Here is a 24,824-nt window from a genome sequence, read left to right as displayed (position 1 = left end):
TAAATGGAAAAGTGAACACAGAGCGATAGGACAAAGAATAATGTGTGGAACAATAATGGCTGATGGATGGATGGATGGATGGATGGATGGATGGATGGATGGATGGATGGATGGATGGATGGATGGATGGATGGATGGATGGAAAGCTAAATGCAAAAAGATAAATCAGAAAATTATGGGAAGAGCATGGACGGTTGATGGATGGATGGATGGATGGATGGAAGGATGGATGGATGGATGGATGAATGGATGGATGGATGGATGGATGGATGGATGGATGGATAAATAATTTGAGAATGAATACATTTTTGTTTAGATAGAAATAGGTCGATGAATGTGTCATGAATGTGGTAGGAGATAAAGGGACCAGTAGTTGATTGGTGAATATGCAGATAGATAGATAGATAGATAGATAGATAGATAGATAGATAGATAGATAGATAGATAGATAGATAGATAGATAGATAGATAGATAGATAGATAGATAGATAGATAGATAGATAGATAGATAGATAGATAGATAGATGCAGGTAAAAGTCTCTTTTTTCAAAGCAGAATTTGATCATATATGTAAAATTAAAGTCATTATACTGCATTACACAATCAGTGCTTTATTATTGCATTTTTTTATGCCTTAAATATGGCTGAATTCTTCATCTGTTATACAGAATATACACATATCTATAGCATGTCAGAAGCATCTCCTGTAGCTTTTAAGGGGGAAAAAAACACATTTAATCCAATTTAAATGAAAATTAATAAATAAAAACACATTTATTGTGTATATATCACAGTTGATGTTTGAGACACCTGTATGATTCACCCCCAACAAACACCGGCAGATTTATAAAGTCAGACCTGATGACTAGGCAATAAGAACATTTTGTTTCACTCGCTTTATCACAGTGCCTGCGGTGGTGCATTTCTCAGGCCCGTTGTGTTGCCTGCACAGACACAGAGCACACAAATAGCGAGAGAAAGATAAAAAGAGCTATAGAGGGGGAGAGAGAGAGAGAGAGAGAGAGAGAGAGAGAGAGAGAGAGAGAGAGAGAGAGAGAGAGAGAGAGAGAGAGAAAGAGAGAGAGGCTGTCATTTAGGCACCCATGTATGTAAGTACCCTGAATACACTGTATATGATACTGCCTCTGTACAGAAGCTAATTCCATCAGGGAAAATATGCAACATCAATAACCTCTCATTCCCTCTCTCTCTCTCTCTCTCTCTCTCTCTCTCTCTCTCTCTCTCTCTCTCTCTCTTGTTCTAGTTGGATGACATTTGAAACGGATTCACAGGCTCAGACGCAGCATATGGCACTTATCATAATGGCTTGATCATGCTGCAACATAAGATATTAATTAGCACCACTTAGTGTTGGGACACAGTCTGGAAAAAGAAGGTAGCAAGCAAATGATCAAAAACCTTCTCACAGTCGAGGATTTATGATAAAGGATTTGCGATGAGAGCTACTGAAAGACAATATTAACGAGTCATCGACTGGGGAAAAATAAGATTTCTTCCCTCTATCTAGATCGCGCAATCCACAACTCAAAGGATGCATATCTGATATTTTGATAAAGCAATATAAAATAAATACACAGAGGAATGAAATACAATGTTCGAAATAAGTCACATAAACCCACAAAATGTTTTTTGCTCGATTGGGGAACTGCTGTAAAATCATACATGTCTGATTCCATCCATATTTTAGCACAAAGACCATTCAGATATTGGGATTAAAGGGTTTTGTATGGTAACAGAATGTAAAGCATGTGCTACAATACACACAAATAGAAAACATGAACTCTACAAAATATGAGAACTGATCACACTATTAGTATTTCTTACCATATTTTAGCATTAAAAACAATATATATTTCTAAATAAGGTTTTAATAAAAAGCTACAGTCATACAGTTTATTATGTAATTATCTTTTTATCCATTTATATTTAATTTAATGTCACCCGAAAGCAAGTTACTTATTTATCATTTGCATTATAGCAGCTATAAATGGTAGTTCTGTTATTGGAAATGTACTGCGCTCAGTTTTAACGGCTAATAAACAACTACTTACATCATATCGATCGCCTTTTTATTTTTGCCAGATAGAAGCACATGAAGTCCCTGTGTAAGTTGCTACTTTATAAATGGCAACGTATTAGAATATTAATAAAAAAAAAACTGTAATTGAATATTAATCAATACCGGCTGACCAATCAGCATGCTTTTAATCGCACTGTGATATAAAATGCTAAAAGCGATCTATATAAGAGCGATTGGCTCAATAGCGTCAATCGATGTCAGTGATCTCGTCCCTCAAATCTATTCGTAAGCCTTTTCCTTTTATGGATCTTAGTCTCTGCCTGATAAGTCATAGATACCAGGTTTTTGGCATTGTCTAATGTCTATGTTAAGACATTTGTGACATTTTAGTGCCTATAGGATTATTTTAAGGATTATTTATTGATTATTTTCTGATTAACAATAACAATAGGCAAGCCAGCACAGACTTTTTCTACCATCAGGCAGACGCTATAGGAGTGTCAAAGCCAGAATTTTAAGACGGATTTTAACCCAGAGGCAATCAGGCTTGTGATTGACACTCATCCACTGTGTCTTCCCCCATCAGTGCAGACACAGATTTCCCTCTGACCAAGAGAGATGTCTACAACTCCATCCTTTCTACACACACTGTGCAAATATCAGCTTTGGCTACTTTGCATATTTTTGCGCCCACACACACACACACACACACACACACACACACACACACACACACACACACACACACATATACCCCCATATACCTCTGCACATGCCTCTGCACATGCCTTTCTATGAGGTTTCCTTTACAGTGCACACTTTATACATCATAACTTTGTAAAATTGTGTATCTCATGTCCTTTTTTCACCTTTATGTCCTTAATCTATGTCCTAAGCTATTTGGAGGATTCACAGAATACAAATTTACTTGTATGGTGTAACAAAATCTTTCCTGTACATTTAATAATCCTGATATTTCGATTGATATGAATCCATTTGTACTTTTGTTTTGTTTTTTACTCTGGGAAAACTGTCAAAATGTTCGGTTGAGTTCATTCTGCAAATCCCGCAAACACGGTAGGCAGATCATTTCTGGAAACCGCTGTACTGTTTGTACTGCACAAACTGCTCTCATTGCAAATAGCACTCGAATAAACATGGCTGCTGATTAAAAAAACGTGGTCAGATAACGGGTCTGCGGTTATCACGCCTTATCAAACACTTACAGTGCGCACTCTAATGAAGTGGGTGAAGTCACAGAAAACAGACCGAAAATGGAAAAATAATAACTTGATGGTGATTATTAATTTTCAACACGTTCTCTGTAAGATGCTCTGTATGAATGCATTTGCTAGTGTGAACTTTTCCATCCGGAGATGTTTATTTAGCAGAACGGAGAGTTTTGAAGTTTCTCTGTAACAATTTCCGGTTGCTTGTTGTTCTGTAGACTTTTAAACCATTAACCCTAAATATAAATGGACAAAAAGTATGATGTGTCGTTCCATTCATAAAAACCTAATGGTTCTGACTGTATTCTATCGTCTATTCTGATTCTAATACAATTGCCATGTTTATTGCACAACCATCCAGTACAGAAGAGATCTTTTTAAAGCTGCTAACAATTTTATATATGATTCAGAATTGTACATTTTTATCAAACAAGCACACAGACCACGTCTCTGATATCATTTCTAAATAATAGTGGACTACTAGAAAAGAAATAGTAAAGGTTTTCCTGATACACGCTTAAATGTAATCGCAGAGACCGCTGCACCAATTCATGCACTGTGTTTGTGTATAATAAGGGCACACCTTTTTAATTCACAGTGTAGAAATGAACAGGTCTTGTAGCTTTGGTGCGTCCTCTCGGCGGTCAGCTGTTATTGCTTGCATTAGCCGAAAGAGCTCTTCAGTCTGCGACGTGTCGTGATGTGATGAGGTGTATCGAATTCCCCTGATTACAGTGCAATAAAAGTCAAGCTGCGGTGATTCTCATAAAGAGAGCGAGCGAGCGGAAGTTAACACTCGCTCAGTGATTCATGGTCCTCTCAGGCACTTCACAAGTATAGTATGGTCCTTAAAAAATAAAAACGGAAGGAAATACTGCTACCATCTTGGCATCCTCTTAGGTTATTGAGATTTTCAGCTCTGCATGTGGAACATTTGAATATTTCAAGATCAGGGGCTCGTCTCACTCGAATCCATTTATCCCACTTATATGATTTAATTTTTTTTTTAAGGATTTTTTTTTTGGTTTGTTTTTTTAATTATTTTTAAGGACCGTTGCAAACATCCTGTCCTCGACATTTGATTGAACAACTGCATAGAATCTGTATAACAGAAAAGAAAAATAATAACATAAGCAATTTTAAACTATTGAGGTACTTAAAAACATATAACAAAATATATGGTTACACCTTCGGTTGAGCAAATATTCACAGTCATTGTCAATGTGATTATATCTTTATAATTCATTGTCCCTTGAGTATGATTCACTGTATACATTTCTACTGAGCTCCATTGATTTAGACAAGACCAGTATTAATTATAATTTCATGTCCTGTACCGCAGAACCTTTATAATAATGGCCTGTGCTATAATATATAACAATAATAACAATAATAATAAATAATAAAGCAGCTATAATAATGTGTGTGTGTGTGTGTGTGTGTGTGTGTGTGTGTGTGTGTGTGTGTGTGTGTGTGTGTGTGTGTGTTCCATAGATATTTATATGGAATTACTTCATCACATCATTCCAATTACATTTGCAGAAATACTACAATACTCTAAAAATAACTAGCAACTTATAAGAAATGATTATGTTTAACATACTGTATAATTTGTGTAAGAATATTAAGGTATATACTTTAAAAAAATAACGTGTTTTTCACACAAACTACATTTAACACTCATACACACATGAGCCCATTTATTGGAAAAGGTAATATGTGGTTTATGTTTCTTTTTTTTTTTTATTATTTATTACTTTATTACTTTTGGGTGGAATTTTGATGACCAAATATTCCACCATTACATTATTTTGCTTATCCTATTGCTTAAAGAATCTGATCCCAACCATCACAATTACACTTTTTTTCTATGAATATTGCCTCCATTCTGCTCCTAATATTCATATCTGCAAAGAGGCAAAAAAAGAGGAGGGGAAAAAAAGGTAAAGAGTTAAAAAAACAAAACAATATAGTCCCTGTTATTGGGAGTGACAGTGACGACAAGGACTTCAGCAAAGCAGTCACTTTGTTGTTGCTGAAGATGTTCTAATATTTATTACTGTCAAGAAGTCGAATTAATTTAATTTTTTTAAATAAAAAATAAACATTAAAATTTTTATTTAGATCCGTTATGTTGATAAATTGATTTATTCAGACAAACAGTGTGTAAACATTGCGTCTCTAATCCCGCTCTGCGATTTACAGATATCGTTTGTAATCGGAAGAAAAAGTTACCTTGAGTCCAGACCGTGTTTTCGATCAGAAGTCCAGGGTCTCGTGTTGGAAGCGCAGACGTGGACTGTTGTCACTGTAGAACTGACTATACCAGCGCCGATGCTTCTGTATGGCTGAGTCTTCTTTCACCAGCAATGGCTTAGAAATATATTTCTTATTGTTCCAAATCATGACGTCCCGCTCAAACTGCCAAAAACAGACACGATGGATCACTTAGGCTTAATTATTTCGACTTCCTGGACACATCAAGTTCATGCAATGTTATTGTTCTATACTGTAGATCCCTCTGAAGATCCATTAGGACAGGAAATTAAGTGCTATTATTCCCTATTGATGTCTTATCCAGATGACACTAGGGCATAAATAGGTTATTAATCACTATTGAACTACACAAATCTTTGAGTTGTTTTAGCACTGCATAAATCCTTGGATTACTGTGAAATCGCATTTCACTAAACTATTGTAAAATGATGTGTCACAGGATCACAGTAAAAACAATGTGTCTCACTGGATCACAGTAAAACAATGTGAATCACTGGATCACTGTAAGCCAACGTAAATCACTGGATCGCTGTAAAACCATGTGAATCACTGGATCACTGTTAAACTGTAAGCCAACGTGAACCACTGGATCGCTGTAAAAACCATGTGAATTACTGGATCACTGTAGGACAACGTAAATCACTAGATCACTGTAAAACACTGTGAATCACAGGATCACAGTAAAAACAATGTGTGACATTGGATCACAGTAAAAACAATCTATGTCACTGGATCACTGTAAAACAACATGAATCACTGGATCAATGTAAAACAACATGAATCACTGGATCACTGTGAAACAACATGAGTCACTGGATCACTTTAAAACAATGTGAATCACTGGATCACTGTGAGACAACGTGAATCACTGGATCACCGTAAAACGACGCAAGTCACTGGATCACTGTAAAATAACAAAGGTCACTGGATTACTGTAAAAAACTAAAGAAAGACAAAGGATCACTGTAAAACTATGCAAAGCCAATGGAGCATTGTACAACTGCATACATCACTGGATCACTCCAAACATACACAAGTCACTGGATCACCATAAACTAGGGATCACTGTGGGTGATCCCGAATAGTCTGAGATTTGATGCTTCGATAGGAAGAACCTGATTCGACTACCAATCTCACAGACGTGTTATGAAACAAGGATTGTACCATTTTTTTCCATATGGGGTGCTCAAGGTCTGATTTCAGATAAAACTACCGGATTTCACCCTTATAAGTTAATATACAGCAAATTACGATCACATAATTTTGAAATTTTCACAGTTTGCCATTGAATTAGATTTTTCAGTTTTTCACACACACACACACACACACACACACACACACACACACACACACACACACACACAATGCTCTGAGGAAGGTCATTGAGAATCGGTGTTTGGAACAGATTACCTGAATACACTCCGCACGCAGGATGAATTTTGGCACAAGTGGAGGAATGTTGCTCTGGTAGAAAATGCTGTGCGACACACACTGCAGCAGAGGCTCCACTGGGGTCACACAGTGTAAGATCACACCACGACCCAAGAAGCTGTGGTTAAACAGCAAAAACACCACACCTGGACCGACCTAGAAAGGAAACACACATACACACTCTCATTGCCATTGTTTTTAATAGAATTGCACACGTGGAACTGCATGCCATCTACAGTATTATTACTTATATATTGTACAGCACAGGGTTGAAACTTGAATGGTTTGGAAGTCATGAAAGCTTTATATAGACCCTGAACAGTATGTTGTCCTGCTTCTTCCTCATTTCCTTTGTCAAGTTCTTTATCACAAACAAAGCGACTGCAGCAGTGTTACTGAGCATGCTGCGTGCACTCAAATGCCTTTCAGCTTCAGTTATTCTCACACACATACAAACACACACACACACACACACACACACACACACACACACACACACACACACACACACACACACACACACACACTCCTGGCCAGCCTTGAGCACTGACACGTCTCCCACATATCACTGTGTATAATTAGCTTCACCATGGTAACACGCTAGAGCTTTTTCAAAGATACCACAATCACACACACAGACAAATAAGAGAGCGCTGAAGGTAAATTGTGTGTAAAGGGCAGATGTGAAAAACTTTTCCTTCCATAGCAGTGCATTAAATTCTTAAAACTTGTTTGGTGAAGGGTTTTTAATCCTGATGGGTATTTTTTTCGTTTTCAAACAAATATTGTGCAAACGAGAATCAATCCAGCTACATACATTACAAGCAACAGCAATGGGGAATGTACACACACATGTACACACGCACTCTGGTTTATGTTACACAAGTGCATTAATATGGACATAACATTTAAGTTAATATCGACCTGCAGCATGTCTCAATTCCTGGGGATTTGATCAGGTGATCTCTGGAGGTGATAATATTGAAAGGTAAGATCTTCCATTACATAGATTTTATCAATTTCTAACAATTTATGCATTAAAGTTTATGGAGACGTGCTGTTATAGGAAAGTAATCAATGCCAAAGTTGTGTAATAAAGTGGATTAATTGTTCTTTCTCCAACAAATCTGCATGTTCTTAATTCTGATTGCTCAGAAGGTGTTCATTCATTTTCTGTAACAGGAGCCAAGAAAGCTCATCATATAACAGAACAGAATTTATTTATATTAACAAGCGTTCTATGATTCACAGCTGCCCCCTGCAGGTTATGGTATGGTATAGTATGATATTACCTGTCTGGCCACCACATTCACATCCAATAAAGGCCAGTGGCGTCCAAATACAGTGAGAGCATGCTTCACCAGCATCTGAGAGCAGTGCTTATTGGGCTCCGGCTCTGGATTCCATTCCACCTAAGAAGACATATACTTATATATACATAAGTGAAGACACTGACACAAACAAGATGATGCTAGTTGAGAAGTGTTGCGACAGTACCCTAGCGCACTAGACTACACGATGAGTCATTAAGCAAATGTCTGTTTCAATGATCAGAAACTAATCTGATCTTAACCATGTAAATTCATGTCGCATTGCACATTAGGTAACAAATCAAAAACACGCTGTTATAGGACATTAATACAAGGTGGTGTCATAAAGTTTCTAAGACTAATGGTGCTAACTGGTGCTATTCTGACCATATGCGTTACCAATGAAAACCAGTGAAATTCTGTGTGAAACTGGTCAAATCTGCCACAGAGACATTTCACACGACATACGTTTTGAGTAGCACGTGTGCTTCAAGTGCGGAAGAATGTCACCGGAAGACTACAAGAGTTTAGGTAGACCTTTATACGAGCTCACCCGCCGAAAATGTCGAAAGCATTCAGTAACTTGTGCATGATGATCGTCGGAGAACAATCCACATGGCAGATTTGTCTCCTGCGGACTTTGCTCTCTTAAATGAAGATTTAGCTTAAAGGTGGCCATTTTGACACCATTGCGGAGATTGCGCAGATTTCAGAAGCTGCTTGACACACTTCAAGAAGAAAACTTCCAGGACACAATCTAGCAGTGGCGGGAGCGCTGGGAGCGCTGTATTGTTGTGCAAGAGGACTATTCTCTGAACTTTTTGATACCAGCTCGTATATGATAAAGAGGTATAGGACCAAAGAAAAAGCCCACAGTGACACGCCAAATGAAGGCCTGCCTACCTTCCAGTCATGGCGGATGAACTCCCAGGTCTTACTGTTAGTGTAACGCAGGTCCACGCCACTCACGATACCCGGAGTATGGAGATGGGCCAGGTGAGCAATGTCGGCAGCATTCTCTGGTATCTCCTAAGATGGTTAAATGTGGGTTAGGAAGCAATGTATTATTTCTCTGCCTCAGTTTGTCAATTTGGACCTGCCGTGTTTTCAACTCATTAAAATGTAAAAAAAAAATGAATAATAATAATAAATGATGCAACACTACCTCAATGTGAGCGTTGATGAAGTGCTCCGTGCGTCCACGGTAAACCCACTCTTCACTGGTGATCTCTTTCTGCTCAGGAACCATCCAGGTTGGTTCCTCACCATCACAGTGGAACCAAACCAGTATCTGCTCGTTTATCTCACAACTCAGCCAGCGGCGCACCTTAGCAAACTCCGGTACTGTGTGTATAACACACACACGTCACAGAGTTAACTAGCAACTATAAGATAGACGGATAGTATCCAATCTATTATTAGTACGTCTTTTCATTTATCAATCCTGCTATTCATCAATTCATCTACTCCTCCATCCCTCCTTTTATCTTTTTATCCTTTTGATTCAGTCCCATTATTCTCATTCATCAGTCTACCCATCTGACACATCTCTCTTCCTATTTCTTTATACTCCATCATACTCTCCTCTTTATCTATTCATCTACACATTCATTCCTCCATTTATTCATCAGTCTATCCATTTATTACCTTACCTTTTTCAGCATATGGGATCCTGACACACTTTCCATCCTCTCCTCGAAACTGCCACCCATGAAATGGACACTCAATACAGTTGCCCACCACTCGGCCCCCTACACCCAAATTGGCCCCTAGATGAGGGCAGTAGGCATCCATCACATAGGCTTTCCCATCCTGACCCCGAAACACTGCTACCTGCTCACCTGAAAACGCAAACAGCAAACTTTTTTAACAGCAAAGGTGGTTGATATATGATCCAATTCAAACTAATTGAACCAAAAATAATGACGCTTCAGTGTTACACCCAAAGTAATCTGTAGAGGGCGGTAGAGTCCCAGTGATCATGCATCTTCAAACACTGTAAAACTAGACATAAGTTCATAAAGAGTGTAAAATTTATGTACAACCTACAGTTTGCACTACAAAGGGCACAAGTATTTAGGGCAAATAACATATATGACAATAGATAATAATAGAGAGTAGATTTAGGAAATAACCTCTGCCTGGTGATTACTGATCTTCCTTGAACCTGAACATATAATGCACCTTTATTTAGGACAAATGATGAAATTGATGGTTACACTTTTATTTCACAGTCAAGACAAAGATTCTGAATGGCAGCACATATGCATTTGCTCATTTAAAAAACAACATAACTCAGGTGCAGAGATCTTATCTGATGGGAATTGCATTCCAGGGCTATTATTCTGATAAATCAATTTTACTTTAAGTATACAGCAAGCCAGTTGACGACTTCCTATTGTCTCTAAAATACAGACTTTCAGGAAACCAGTTAGCTTATGTCTTTTTCGTATCTGCACTTCCTGGATGCATGTCAGATGACTACTCTCTGACCACTTAAACTATAATTAAATAAACTTCCCTTTGAACGTTCCCTAGGGTGATATTAACAATCCAATATCCACTGTTCGCACAGCTTTTCCACTTTTTAAGCAATATGAAGGTATGTAGGTTTAAAGGTTTTTTGGAACAGAGGGTGAAGGGGTCAGAGAGCTACACATAAATGAATGAATTAAGCTCCGCTGCAGCAATCAATAGACGATTTCCATTTGATTCACCATTAGGAGGTTGCAGAACGGCATTCTGGGGAGTTAACTAGCAACTCTGGCTAAAAAGACAGACAAATAAGATCTAATCATATATTTGTACATCTTTCCTAGCATTCATCAATACATCCATTCCTCCATTCATGCTTTTATTGGTCCATCCATCTATCTATTCAGCCTCTTGTCCTTCCATTTAGCTATCACTTCATTGGTAAATCCATCCAAACATCATTCCTTTACTGACATCTGTTCACATGCACTAACATCCATCCATTCATCCATCTATCCACATGTCCATCCATCTATTCATTCATCCCTTTCTCCACTGACTTAACTAACATTCTGTTCATTCATAACTATCTATATATCTGTTTATTTATACACCCATGATTATAGTGATTTTTCTTTCCTCTCTTATTCTTTATTGGGAAACTCAGGTCAGAGCGTAGGGCCCACCATGATACAGCACCCCTAGAGAACATAGGGCCTCCCTCGAGGGCCCAACAGCATCTGTATAGCGCTTTTAACAATGGACATTGTCCCAAAGCATTTTTGGTACAGGAACAAGGCAAGCAGAGAAAGCAGTTAAAAATGAAGGACTCACAAAATGTAGTTGAGTAAAAAGTAGTTAAGTACATTAACAAATTACATTTACTTTGTTATTGTCCACCACTGGTTAAGAGGAAGGAACCTTGAGAGGAACTCAAAAGGGAGCCCGTCCTCATCTGGGTGGCACCGAATGTCCATTCATTATTGTTCCATCATCGTTGAGGTGCTGCTCAGGTGCTATGTATATCATTCAGGTTGGATTTTAGCTACTTCCAAGCAATCTCATGTTGTATTGTTTAGTGTTATGAGTCATGCTCCCAAACCAGATCACCTTCAAGGTCATCCAATAGACAGACGTTGATGTTTCTAAGCAGCCAGGAAACATCGCTGTCTCTTTCTAACAAAAGAAAAAGGTTTCCAAAAAAACATAAGACTCACCAAAGCAACCCATAGAAACCCAGAACAAAACAATAAAGAACGTGAGGTAACTAAAGATGCGGAAACTTGGTGACAAGATTCAAACAGCTTGATCCTCAGTTTTTAGCACTGGGGTTACATTCGGTCAGTAATACAAGCAGCATGGGTGGAACGACAGATCAGCAGATCGGAGCAACATGACCATGATGATGCATTTCACTCGATCTTATTGAAATGTACAAGTAACAAATGCGCAAAGCTGCCCGAAGACCCTGGCAAGCATTTTTTTTTATTTTACTATTAACTTAATTAACATGCATTTGAAAACTTTTAGAACGATCCTAAACCGAATTATCAGCAGTGTGAACAACGTCTGAAAATCACCATGATTCTAGGTGTGTGTGCACATGTTAGGGAAATGTTATTCCATTTTATTACACTTTTATTTCACGTCCTGAAGATATAATGTGAATGTGTTTGAATTGGAGTTCATTGTTATTAGAGTTATTTTCATGCAAATCCATTTAGAATCCACACTAAATATCCTTCAAGTCAGTTGTTTGGTAATTTGATGATTAGAGCACAGGTTTTTTTTTTTCTATGCATCAATAAATCATGCTCCCACTGATTCTGCATTATGGTGGGATGAGTTACATTTTCATGATATATGCAATAATTAAATAAAAAACACAAATCTGGTAATGTGTATAATAGTAATTTAATATGCATGTTATTGTGTTTACTTATGTGCATAACAAATGTCCTGTATACGTGACAAATAAAGGTTTATGTCTAAGAAATGGGCTTCTGATGTATGAGTTAAAATTCTGTATGCATTATTTAAATATTGTGCAGTAATATGTACTGCACTATTTTTTAAATCCCAGATTCATGTCATGCTATTGATACTGATATGTGTTTATTTATAACTTATGTGTACAAAGAGAGCACTGTGGCATTATAAAAAAAAATATAAACCAAACCTGATAAAAAAAATAATAAAAATGATCGGGCTCTGGGTGTGTTCTGGCATTTCCAGCCACTGTGTAAATGTTCTGCATCGATTGAACTGATCTGACACTTGTTACCAGTTGGTATGCGTTACGCCCTGATCGCTAGCTAATGTTTAATAGGTGAACATTAAAAATGTATGGTTTTTTGTGCACTTTTTTTCAACTACTGAGCTGTTCAGTGGTGTGAACAGTGAGATGTGTGTGTTTTTGGTGCTCAGCTGTGTGTAAAAAATCCATTGCATCGCAGCTTGGTGGCATTTTAGTTACTGAATATTGAATAAAGTTGTCAGGAAATTCGTTGTCAGGATTTTATCGGCCTTTTTTTGTTAGATTTCAGGAGCAGATTTTTGCCATAATTAAGTGAAAAAGACCAGCAACCGGGCAAAATGTTGTAAAATGTTATATAAAGTTATTAAAAAATGAATAAATAAATAAATAAATAAATAAATAAATAAATAAATAAATAAATAAATAAAAACAGAATCACAAAAAAAATTACAATCCATATTTTTGGAGTATCTTTGCATCACCATTACAGGTCTGTGTATTTGCTGAGCGAAATAAAGGTAAGATTTGATGCAACAATTTTAGCAGGTGAAAGCATGATCTTTTCGGGATTGGAACACATGATGGAGCTTATTTATTTAAAATTAAAAAAAAAAGAAGAGCAACACTAAGAAACAGCAGCTACGACCTGCACTTTGCAATACACAAATGCATGTTCAGGTTTTTTTTCTCCATAGTCAGCATTATGATTATTATTATTATTATTATATATTTTTTGCTAGTTTGATTGCCAAACAAACAATTGCTTCTTTTCTCATAACATTTGACCAATAATTCTTCTTAAATGGCTGAAACTGTGGCTAAAATTATTCCATCAGATCTCACCTTTACTTTGCCCTTGCCCTTATTTCTATCCACACATTTTATTTATTTTTTTACTAATTGCAAAGGCATGCTGGAGAAAGTCTAGTTTTGTGTATCTTTGGATCTGGAAAATCGCTGATGTTGCTAAAGGTCTTGCAAAAACCCAAGTTTGGAACATGCACATTTTTTTGTTGTTTTTTTGCAATAGACCCTGTGCTTCATGCTTTATTGTGCATTTGATCTCAAACTGACTTCATGTTAGAGCAGCTCCTGCCAGTTAACTGAAATGCAGATGGTTGCAAAACTGTGTGAGGAGAGCTATTTTTATACCACGCACGCTCATGCAGCTCAGATTCAGGGGGAAGCACTAATCACCAGGGAAATTAAAATGAAATAGAAAAGATTCGGTGAGTCACGTGGTACACAGTGACGACCCAGTGGCTGAAGTTCTTTATTACTAGAAGCATAAAAATGCATCACATCCCAGTCCTGTATCTGTATCTGTATCTTGTATCTTTGTATCAGAGAATGCGCTTTTTTTTTTTTTGAGGAAAGCGAGGGGGATGTGGTCATGTCACATTTTTACGTTCTGGAGTTTGCAGTGCGAAAAAAAACTCTTGTGCGTCATTGATTGATTAATTGGTTGATTGATTGATTAATTGATTGATTGATTGATTGATCGATTGATTGATGTCTACACTTTACATACCCAACACGGTTACGCTCTTGACGTCTCCACGCTCCAGCATGTGCGAGTCCAGGATCCGGTACCAGCCGTTGGGATAAACCGGAGGCAGGTCCCCGGTCTTGCGCCTCCGCCGCACCTCGTTGGCCGCACGCGCTCGCGAGCGCCCATCCTCCGCGACGTAGCCTACGTCGTCTGGGCTTCTCAGCAGCTCTAGGGGAGCGAACAGGAGCCGGTAGAGCCACACCGCTGCCAAAAGAACTGCACCGGCCAGGATGCACGCCGCAGCGCGCGCCGGAGCGCCGGCCAGGCCGGTTTTTCTCCACAGCTCGGGGTATCCGTATGCGCCGTCCAGCAGCACGTCGGACGGGTCACGCACGTGCAGCAGGACCACCGCGGCGAAGGCGATCGCTACACCGGCGAGCAACCTGACAAGCCGCGAGCCCACTGCACCCTCCATCACACTGGCGTCAGGATCAGACGCGCTCGTGCCCTACCGCGTTAATTGTAAGGCGTGACGTCACGCCCACCCATCCCAATATTTCAAATGTAACCTAGGTGAGACTTTGAGTGTGTGTGTGTGTGTGTGTGTGTGTGTGTGTGTGTGTTTTGATGAGTGCATCCTGGTCGCCATTGTTACTGCGACATCATTAAAAGAACATTCGTGTTCTTAAAGGATCTGTACATCTGAACATGCATTTGTGTATTGCAAAGTGTTTCTCAGGGTTGTTCCTCTTTTTTTAATCAGTGGGTTCCAACATAAGTTTCTAACCAGAACACATCAATCTGCTAAAATTGTTTTCTTGCTATTTTTTATCCACAGATTTATTTTTTGCTAACGTGTTTAATTGAATTGTCCACTCTGTATATTCTGTATCATTTTTGAAGAATTAAATATGTATATAATTGGGAATTCATTGTATAGCCTAGATTATCCCCATATCTATATGTCTTCAGTATATACACAATGCTCTCCCATAACATTTGTCAAGTTTTACAGACACACATGAATCAAGCAATGCCTGATTACTATTAACCATCAATAAATCATAGATGTGAAGTTTGGTTTTTTTTTATCGACAAGTGCATTTCACACCTAAGCCTTCAGTGGTGTCCTCCTTGAGTCGGTCCACCTCTAAATTCCATCATTATAACATCACGTTGTTCTCATGCAGGGTGAATGAATAGCAAAACAAATGTGGCTCTCCTTTCACTGCAGCCACAGCTACACCACCTGCATACATCATCATGGCATAAGCACCGAATTGAACGTCATAAAAGGACCACGGCCATTTTTCCTGTGCGTTATTGGTTTCCTGGGGATTTTAAATGAAGGCAAATTGTGTGTTTTTGTGCAAATTGTATGGAAAAATAAATGCAAAAGTATAAATGGTTCTTGAAGAAACTGTTTTTGAAATGTTTTGGCCGATCTTTCCACGCAATGTCCTGCTTTTCTCGAAAAGAACGACTTGTAAATGGCCTTGTGAAATATCGTATTGTATTAAATTTGGGTTGGTTTGTCTCTTACAGATGTTTTATGGAGAACCAAGTAGAGCCGTTATTAATCTAAGAACACAAAGAACCCCTGTGTTTGTGACAAATGAAAAAATCTTGAACCAAATTAAATTGTAGAATTAAATAAATGTTTTTTTTGCTATTTTTATTTAACTCTAAGTATATTAAAAGTAAGGTAGTATTAAATTATACTGTATTTAAGGTAACAAAAGTAATAAAGAATGACTGCCTTGCAAACTCCACCCTGACCTTAATCTCATAACTTCTTGTGTAATTTGTGATTTACATTAACTCTAAAATTGTGTTATTTTTTTTTAAAAGGCAACGCAAAAATTTTCTTAAAAATGCTGACAATCTCTTTTATTGAACAGAGTTAATTAATTGCGTGTGACTGCAGAAAACAGGAGGCAACGCTGTGGAGACTTTCAGTTGACGTTTGGAAAACTGATGTAGGTTGTGCTCCAGAAGTGGACGTAGCGAGCTCTCATTTTCTGCTTGACAGAGTTCTTCCCCATATCGTGATTGATTTCCAGAAACTGGTGGCCATCTGTCAACTTGGGCCAGGCTACAGGTACTGACTCACCTTTGTTGGGGTCACTGAGCAGAGGAAAGAAAGAACATCAAATACAAAATCAGTGACTCACTCATGGGGGGGGCCGTCATAAATCTATCATCTAGCCTACTTTAAAGCTCATATGAAGGTTGTGTATTACCCAGTCTTGGCGAAGTTGGTCCAGTAAGCGATCATGTATTTGGAGACTTTGCGATGTTTGGGAAGATAGGCCAGTGGAGTGGCGAAGGGCTTTCCAAACACATACTGCAGGTCATCTGCATGGTCAGCCCCCATCCAGAGGGGATATCCAGGCATACGGCTGGGCTCTGAGAACAGGTAGGAATAAGTACGGCCCGTCCTAAAAGGAAAAAAGTACGTCTTTCTTGTCATATTGAATACCCAAGTAAAAGCCATGTGTTGAAAGCCCCATAAACTAGCAGTACACAGGGAATTAATGTATCTCGTTTACATAATTTATGATTAGGATTCACCTACTTGGCATGTTTGGCGTGTAAATACAGAGCAGTCTGTGTTGGCACAAGGAAGGTGTAGTCGGTCTCGATGTTCACGATCGTCTTTTTGATGTCATCCTTGCCAGGCTTGCTTCCCCAGTTAGCAGTGTACTGGTCGTAAGCTGCTGCTGAAGCGTTCAGACCCTTATCACTTGTCAAAGCAGTCAGAAGATCTATGACATCCTCACTGTAATGTGAAAAATACAAAGGAATACATTGTTGTTTCTGTATTTAAAGCTCACACTTGTATGATGGTTGCTTCACATAACCAAAGACTAAAAATGTATTGGTATGAAGCAGCTCTCTTTGAATTGAGGGGTATTTTTGAAGGTTGAGGAGTCTTCAGTGTGTGTATATGATGTAACCCATACTAATCCATAGAACCCTCAAATACATTTTTTTTTTTTTTCAACAAATTAATGTACAGGGACCAAAATTGTATATAGATGGAGAAGGAGGTTCTTACACAGGTGTGGGTTGAAGAGGCTGGTTGACGGAAGGAATATCAAAGCCGGTGAAAATGTGACCGTCCATGTCGTTAACCCCGGCGATATAATCAACATCAGCCGCGTTACTGAAAAGGGTGCTGGGATCATCGGGGAGGAAATCGCCATCGATCACAGGAGCAAGAGCCAGGTTTTTTACGATGGGGTCTAAAGGAGGATTTTTGCATCTGATTATTAGGTTCTAATATACTCAGGGTACAATCATTAGGAAATTACATTATATATATTTGTAATATATAAATTGTGCTTTGCAAAGGTATAACTAAGAGCAGGATTGGGATTCTGCTCGCTTTAAATGGCACTGTTTTAATTACGATTGGTCAGAATTCATTTGATTTAACAGCTTTATATTCACACATTAATTGCATTATTATAATATATTATTAGTAGCAGAAAAATAATCATTAGTTTGGTATTACAGATTAATTTGTAACTGTGACTCTATGGGAAAAATTCCCACCACAAATTTCAATTGTCATTTGGAAAAAATCATTGGGGTAAAATTATTTACTGGGTTTACTGTGTGTAAATATGAAAAACCCAGCCATTAGGGGGGCACAAGCCAGTGTACTCTTAGTGCCGGTCCCAAGCCCGGGTAAATGGGGAGGGTTGCGTTAGGAAGGGCATCCAGCGTAAAACATGTGCCAAATCAAATATGCGGATCACAAATGAGAAGTTCATACCGGATCGGTCGAGGCCCGGGTTAACAACGACCGCCACAGGTATCGTTAGCCGACAGGGTACCGGTGGAAATTGGGCTACTGTTGGCCGAAGGAGGAGAAGGAGAGGAGGAAGGCGTCTACAGAGACGGCAGGAAAAGGAGCAGTGTAGGAGAGTAGAGGTTCGGGTTGGTACTTTAAATGTTGGTACTATGACGGGTAAGGGGAGAGAGATAGCTGATATGATGGAGAGGAGAAAGGTAGATGTGTTGTGTGTTCAGGAGACCAAGTGGAAAGGGAGTAAGGCCAGGAACATTGGAGGTGGGTTTAAACTGTTTTATCATGGTGTGGATGGGAAGAGAAATGGTGTAGGGGTGATTCTGAAGGAAGCGTACAGTAAGAGTGTAGTGGATGTGAAGAGAGTTTCTGATAGGGTGATGATCGTGAAGGTGGAAGTTGAAGGGATGATGATAAATGTCATCAGTGCCTATGCTCCACAAGTTGGCTGTGAGATGGAGGAGAAAGAAAGATTCTGGAGTGAATTAGATGAAGTGGTAGATGGTGTACCTAGGAAAGAACGATTGGTGATTGGGGCAGACTTTAATGGGCATGTAGGTGAAGGGAACAGAGGTGATGAGGAGGTGATGGGTAGGTATGGTTTTAAGGAGAGGAATGTGGAAGGGCAGATGGTGGTAGATTTTGCTAAAAGGATGGAAATGGCAGTGGTGAACACATATTTTAAGAAGAAGGAGGATCATAGGGTGACGTATAAGAGTGGAGGAAGGTGCACACAGGTGGATTATCTTCTGTGTAGGAGATGCAACCTGAAGGAGATTGGAGACTGTAAGGTGTTGGCGGGGGACAGTGTAGCTAGACAGCATCGGATGGTGGTCTGTAGGATGGTTTTGGAGGCGAAGAAGAAGAGGAGGAAAGTAAGGTTTGAAAGAAGAATAAGATGGTGGAAACTGAAGGAGGAAGAGTGTAGTGTGAGGTTCAGGGAAGAGGTCAGACAGGGGCTCGGTGGTGGTGAAGAGGTGCCGGATGATTGGGCAACTACTGCAGGAGTGATGAGGGAGGCAGCTAGAAAAGTACTTGGTGTGACATCTGGAAATAGAAAGCAAGACAAGGAGACGTGGTGGTGGAATGAGGAAGTGCAGGAGAGCATTAGGGGGAAGAGGTTGGCAAAACAGAAGTGGGATCGACAGAGTGATGAGAAAAGTAGGCAGGAGTACAAGGAGATGCGGCAGCAGGTTAAAAGGGATGTGGCGAAAGCCAAGGAAAAGGCATATGAGGAACTGTATAAGAGGTTGGACACTAAGAAAGGAGAAAAGGATTTATACCGATTGGCCAAGCAGAGGGACCGAGCTGGGAAGGATGTACTGCAAGTTAGAGCAATAAAGGATGGAGAGGGAAATGTGTTGACTAGTGAGGAGAGTGTGTTGAGAAGATGGAGGGAGTATTTTGAGCAGCTGATGAATGAGGAAAATCAGAGAGAGAGAAGGTTGGAGGATGTGGAGTTGGTGAAGCAGGATGTAGATAGGATTAGTAAGGAGGAAGTGAGAGCAGCGATTAAGAGGATGAAGAATGGAAAGTCGGTTGGACCAGATGACATACCGGTAGAAGCGTGGAGATGTTTAGGAGAGATGGCAGTGGAGTTTTTAACCAGATTGTTTAACAGGATTCTGGAAGGGGAGAGGATGCCTGAGGAATGGAGAAGGAGTGTGCTGGTACCGATCTTTAAGCATAAGGGAGATGTGCAGACCTGCAGTAACTACAGGGGAATTAAGTTGATCAGTCACACCATGAAGTTATGGGAAAGAGTAGTGGAAGCCAGGTTGAGAGAAGAGGTGACCATCTGTGAGCAACAGTATGGTTTCATGCCGAGGAAGAGCACCACAGATGCCTTATTTGCTTTAAGGATGTTGATGGAGAAGTATAGAGAAGGACAGAAGGAGCTGCATTGTGTATTTGTGGATTTAGAGAAAGCGTACGACAGGGTGCCGAGAGAGGAGTTGTGGTATTGTATGAGGAAGTCAGGTGTGTCAGAGAAGTATGTGAGGGTGGTGCAGGACATGTATGAGGACAGTGTGACGGCAGTAAAGTGTGCAGTAGGTACGACAGACTGGTTCAGGGTGAAGGTTGGACTGCATCAAGGATCGGCCCTGAGCCCTTTCCTGTTTGCAGTGGTGATGGACAGGTTGACGGACGAGGTCAGACAGGAGTCTCCCTGGACTATGATGTTTGCAGATGATATTGTGATTTGTGGTGAGAGTAGAGAGCAGGTTGAGAAGAGCCTGGAGAGGTGGAGATATGCGCTGGAGAGAAGGGGAATGAAAGTCAGTAGGTGTAAGACAGAGTACATGTGTGTGAATGAGAGGGAGGGCAGTGGAGTGATGCGGTTGCAGGGAGAAGAGGTGGAGAAGGTGGAGGAGTTCAGGTACCTGGGGTCAACAGTGCAAAGTAATGGAGAGTGTGTTAGGGAAGTAAAGAAAAGAGTGCAGGCAGGGTGGAGTGGGTGGAGAAGAGTGACAGGAGTGATTTGTGATAGAAGAGTATCTGCAAGAATGAAAGGGAAAGTTTATAGGACTGTGGTGAGACCTGCGATGTTGTATGGATTAGAGACAGTGGCATTGAGTAAAAGACAGGAGGTGGAGCTGGAGGTAGCAGAGCTGAAGATGTTGAGGTTTTCGTTGGGAGTGACGAGGATGGACAAGATTAGAAATGAGTTTATTAGAGGGACAGCACATGTAGGATGTTTTGGTGACAAGGTGAGGGAGGCGAGATTGAGATGGTTTGGACATGTGCAGAGAAGGGACATGAATTATATTGGTAGAAAAATGCTGAAGATGGAGCCACCAGGTAGGAGGAAAAGAGGAAGGCCAAGGAGGAGGTTCATGGATGTGGTGAGGGAAGACATGCAGGTAGTTGGTGTAAAAGAGGCAGATATAGAGGACAGGGTGGTATGGAGACGGATGATCCGCTGTGGCGACCCCTAATGGGAGCAGCCGAAAGAAGAAGAAGAAGACTGTGTGTAAATATGAATGAGAAAGTGTTTTTTTATGTTTAGTACAAAGATGAAAAATGACCAGGATGAGACATATAAAACGCCACATAAGGTTATTATAGACTGTATGTGGACATCCAAATCACCGTTTATTTCCATACCTACTGTTTTTTAGAGCTTTTTCTGTATAAAACAATATGGTTCCACTCTCCATGACTAAAGTTAATTAAAGTTCTTGAATTTTTCAGATTTATCCATTTTGAAACTGTCCCTTTCTTTTTCTTTTTTTTGTTTAATGAAAGGAAAGAACTTACTTGTTGCAGAGCCGTGCAGGTTAAGGGTACCAGCCAGAGTGATCTCGACTGGGTCGCTCATTTTCAGACAGGCTGCCATGCTCTGGTCAGTTGGGCAGCCCAATTTCTTAGCAACCTGATACATATTATTAATGGACTTTTGTTAATCTCATTAGAAGACATTTAAAAAGTGCTGATGCGTTCGGTTTATGACATCATTGGTACAGACTGTAGAAAATGACTTGCATGTCAATTAATTTTGGTTTATAAGTCTTTTATCACCATGTTGGATCCATCTTCCTGTTTCAGTGCAGACTTTAATTCATGGTATATCCAGTTTTTGTTCTGATATGTGCCCTGACGAACTCTGTATTTGATCCGGGTGCATATTACATTTTCAAAAAGTCTTCTATAGTTTATAATACAAGATATTAATTGTATTATTGAAATTACATTGATTCAAATCAGCATGAGTTCGAAATGAATTATTAAGGAATATAGATCGGGGCTGGTGATTTGATGTAGCAAGATGTCTACTTGGCCCACCCACCCGCCCCTACATATGTGTCTGTCTAAAATGTTAAAGATCAATATAATATAGTAAGATATTCAGTTATAGACGCTATCGATAGCTCATATATATTGATCAGTCATGCCACTTGAAGTCGCATGGTTACCTCTTCAGCATAGGCTCTAGGATTTCTGTTAACAGCCCAAGGACACAGAGCAACGCCACTCTGGGAAATAGCTCTGCGAATCAAGCCCTTATTGTGGGGGGTCAGCATCTGTACACACACACACACACACACACACACACACACACACACACACACACACACACACACACACACACACACACACACACACACACACACACACACACACACACACAGACATTTCGTCTCACAAAGCAGAACACTACAATACAGGATAACGGCTTCAAGCAGAAACAATCTAGCCCATACCTGAAAGCTGACACTGGCCGCTCCAGCAGACTCTCCAAAAATAGTGATGTTGTTTGGATCTCCCCCGAAAGCCTTAATGTTCCTGTGCACCCAGGCGATAGCAGCATGCTGATCCCAAAGACCGTAGTTTCCTAGGAACCCGGGTGTGATCATTTCACAACACATACTTATTATTCTCTTTCAGGGAAGATTAACTGTGTACATACAGTAGATCTGTAAAGATGATGCCAAATTCTCGATTCTGATCGGTCAGTAAGTGTTGACTCATTTTGCACAACAGCTTTATATTAACGTGTTTGTTTACGCTATTATAATACATAATATACAGTGGGTAAAGGGTTCATTGGTTTGGTTTCATGATTTATTTGGAGCCAGTGAGTAAAAAAAACAACGATAGATAGATAATATCAAGTTTTTGTTATTCTCACCTGGCAAATCCGAATCTCCAGTACTGAGAAATCCGAGCGCCCCGACACGATAGTTTACAGTGACCACAATGACGTCTCCCCGGTCAGCAATCTCATCTCCACTGTACAGGTAGTTATTCATGAAGTTAGCGCCTGAAGAGCCACCGACCAGGTAACCACCACCGAAGAAGTAAACCATGACAGGAAGGCCAGTTGAAACTGAAAAAAAAAAAAAGGTTTTTACAATATAACCACTGCATTGGTTCTGATTATTATCCTGTCTTAATGGGTGATAACGTTCTTACTTGAGCGGCCTTGTGGGACCCAGATGTTCAGGTACAAACAGTCCTCACTGCCCCTGCTTCCACTCTGAATCAGGTTTAGTTGCAGGCACCTCTTAGGAAAGTCAACGGCCTTCAAGACGCCTGCACAGAAACAGCTGGAGGTTATATAATCCATTCATCTTCAGTAGCACTTTATCCTGATCTCAGAACATTGATTAAACAGTAGTCCACTGACGATCACCACACACGCATTTTATATACACAATTTGAAATCACCAAATTGACTACATTTTTTGTGAATTGGGAGAAAACCAGAGAACCTGCAAGAAACCCACAGAGACACAGAATTAAATCTAGGTACTAACAAAGATCCTGCATCTGTGGTTATATCTTTGCAACTTTAAACACAATTAAATACAATGTAAATATACATTATGCTGGATAAATTGGTTGGAAATTATATTTTGTACATTTTTACATGCATTTACTTTAAAGGAAAAAAAACAACAACACATGCATGATGATTAAATAGACAATAAAACGAATAATAAGGCAATGAGCTAAAGAGGAAGTCAATCACCGATTACACACCATTCCAGCCCGGGTGAGGAGTCGGTTTCTGAAATCGGACTGGTTGTGCGGCAAATGGGACACCTTTAAAGACATCCATGTAACGGAAGAGTCCTACTCCATGATTCTTCCCCTCAACCAATCCTCCCTCTGTGTATACAACTCCTAGCTATAGCACACAAACACACACGATTTTAACTTTACACTCCAGATGCATGTTTGTTGATGTACGTTTTTCTATTTCAGACAATTCCCAAGCAATAATTTTTTGCAAAATGTAAAACAAGTCTATTTTTATTTAACATCATACACAAATCATCCTTAAACACACCGAAACTCACCGAAGCTGCATGTGCAGAGCCCATAAAAAGGCCCAAAACAGCAAAAATTCCCAACACACCCATCACCTTCACTTACTAAACACAGCAAGTAAGCCTGAGGACCGTTCTTTTGCCTTATATATATATATATACAAACGTATCTGCTTGTATCTCTGCTCACACAATTTGCTATTGCTATTTTTATTTCAAGGGCCAACACATGTCTCGTTATCTTTAGTTCTCATGGCGGGAAAAAAAATCTAGGAAGCAAATATCGTTGCTCTTACAGAATCAAAAAAGGTCCGCTTTCAAAATTGTGCACCAGATGAAATTACGTGAATGACAACCTTTCTTGGACCGCACTAACAAGCACAGGAGATCAACAACAAGACGAGCAGTCTCCGGTATCAGCGTTTTGCAATAAGAGATAAAATGAGATATGAGCAATGAAGATCTCCTGCTATAGAGCTCTGCCCTCAACCCTATATCAACCCAACACTTTTGGGATGAATGTGAATGCTGACTGCACCCCAGGTCTCCTCACATTCTCACCTACTTCAGTACACAATGCAGTACACCTCAGCGCACTTCAATTGAACTCAAAGTTTTACATCCAGCCAAAAGTTTACATGTGCAGTATTTATTTTTATATGGAAAATCCTTCTTGCACATCGGCGTTACATGTCTCATGTTGTCTCTTGTTCCTTTT

The 24,824-nt window shown here is 39.6% G+C and overlaps 2 protein-coding genes across 3 annotated transcripts; both read right to left on the bottom strand.

Moving 5' to 3' along the window:
* Positions 1-1,192: 1,192 nt before the first annotated feature.
* Positions 1,193-15,499, bottom strand: LOC310738605 (cholesterol 7-desaturase nvd). 2 transcript variants are annotated; one of them, XR_014537118.1, is made up of 8 exons: positions 14,552-15,499; positions 9,941-10,129; positions 9,454-9,632; positions 9,192-9,317; positions 8,271-8,390; positions 6,277-7,134; positions 5,506-6,189; positions 1,193-4,371 (listed from the first exon to the last, which is right to left on the bottom strand). XR_014537118.1 is itself a non-coding variant. In XM_083563735.1 (8 exons), exons 1-7 carry the CDS (start codon positions 14,985-14,987, stop codon positions 5,530-5,532), a joined length of 1,389 nt encoding a protein of 462 aa, XP_083419861.1. In that variant the 5' UTR covers positions 14,988-15,495; the 3' UTR covers positions 1,193-4,371; positions 5,506-5,529. The 2 variants fall into 2 exon arrangements, 1 of the variants encoding a protein (XP_083419861.1); XM_083563735.1 differs by having other exon boundaries at positions 5,506-5,691; positions 6,958-7,134; positions 14,552-15,495.
* Positions 15,500-16,375: 876 nt separating this feature from the next.
* cel.2 (carboxyl ester lipase, tandem duplicate 2) lies at positions 16,376-24,256 on the bottom strand. Its single transcript, XM_083563730.1, has 11 exons — positions 24,137-24,256; positions 23,817-23,964; positions 23,247-23,366; positions 22,963-23,160; positions 22,535-22,665; positions 22,247-22,354; positions 21,591-21,705; positions 17,574-17,760; positions 17,091-17,294; positions 16,756-16,953; positions 16,376-16,639 (listed from the first exon to the last, which is right to left on the bottom strand). The coding sequence occupies exons 1-11, from the start codon at positions 24,197-24,199 to the stop codon at positions 16,468-16,470; spliced, it is 1,644 nt and encodes a 547-aa protein (XP_083419856.1). The 5' UTR covers positions 24,200-24,256; the 3' UTR covers positions 16,376-16,467.
* Between the last annotated feature and the right edge of the window lie 568 nt (positions 24,257-24,824).

This window comes from Silurus aristotelis (assembly GCF_946808225.1).
Source record: "Silurus aristotelis genome assembly, chromosome: 16".
In the NCBI taxonomy this organism is placed as follows: domain Eukaryota; kingdom Metazoa; phylum Chordata; class Actinopteri; order Siluriformes; family Siluridae; genus Silurus; species Silurus aristotelis.
Note: the sequence above shows the minus strand (reverse complement) of the source record. Positions and strands in the feature narration are given on the sequence as shown.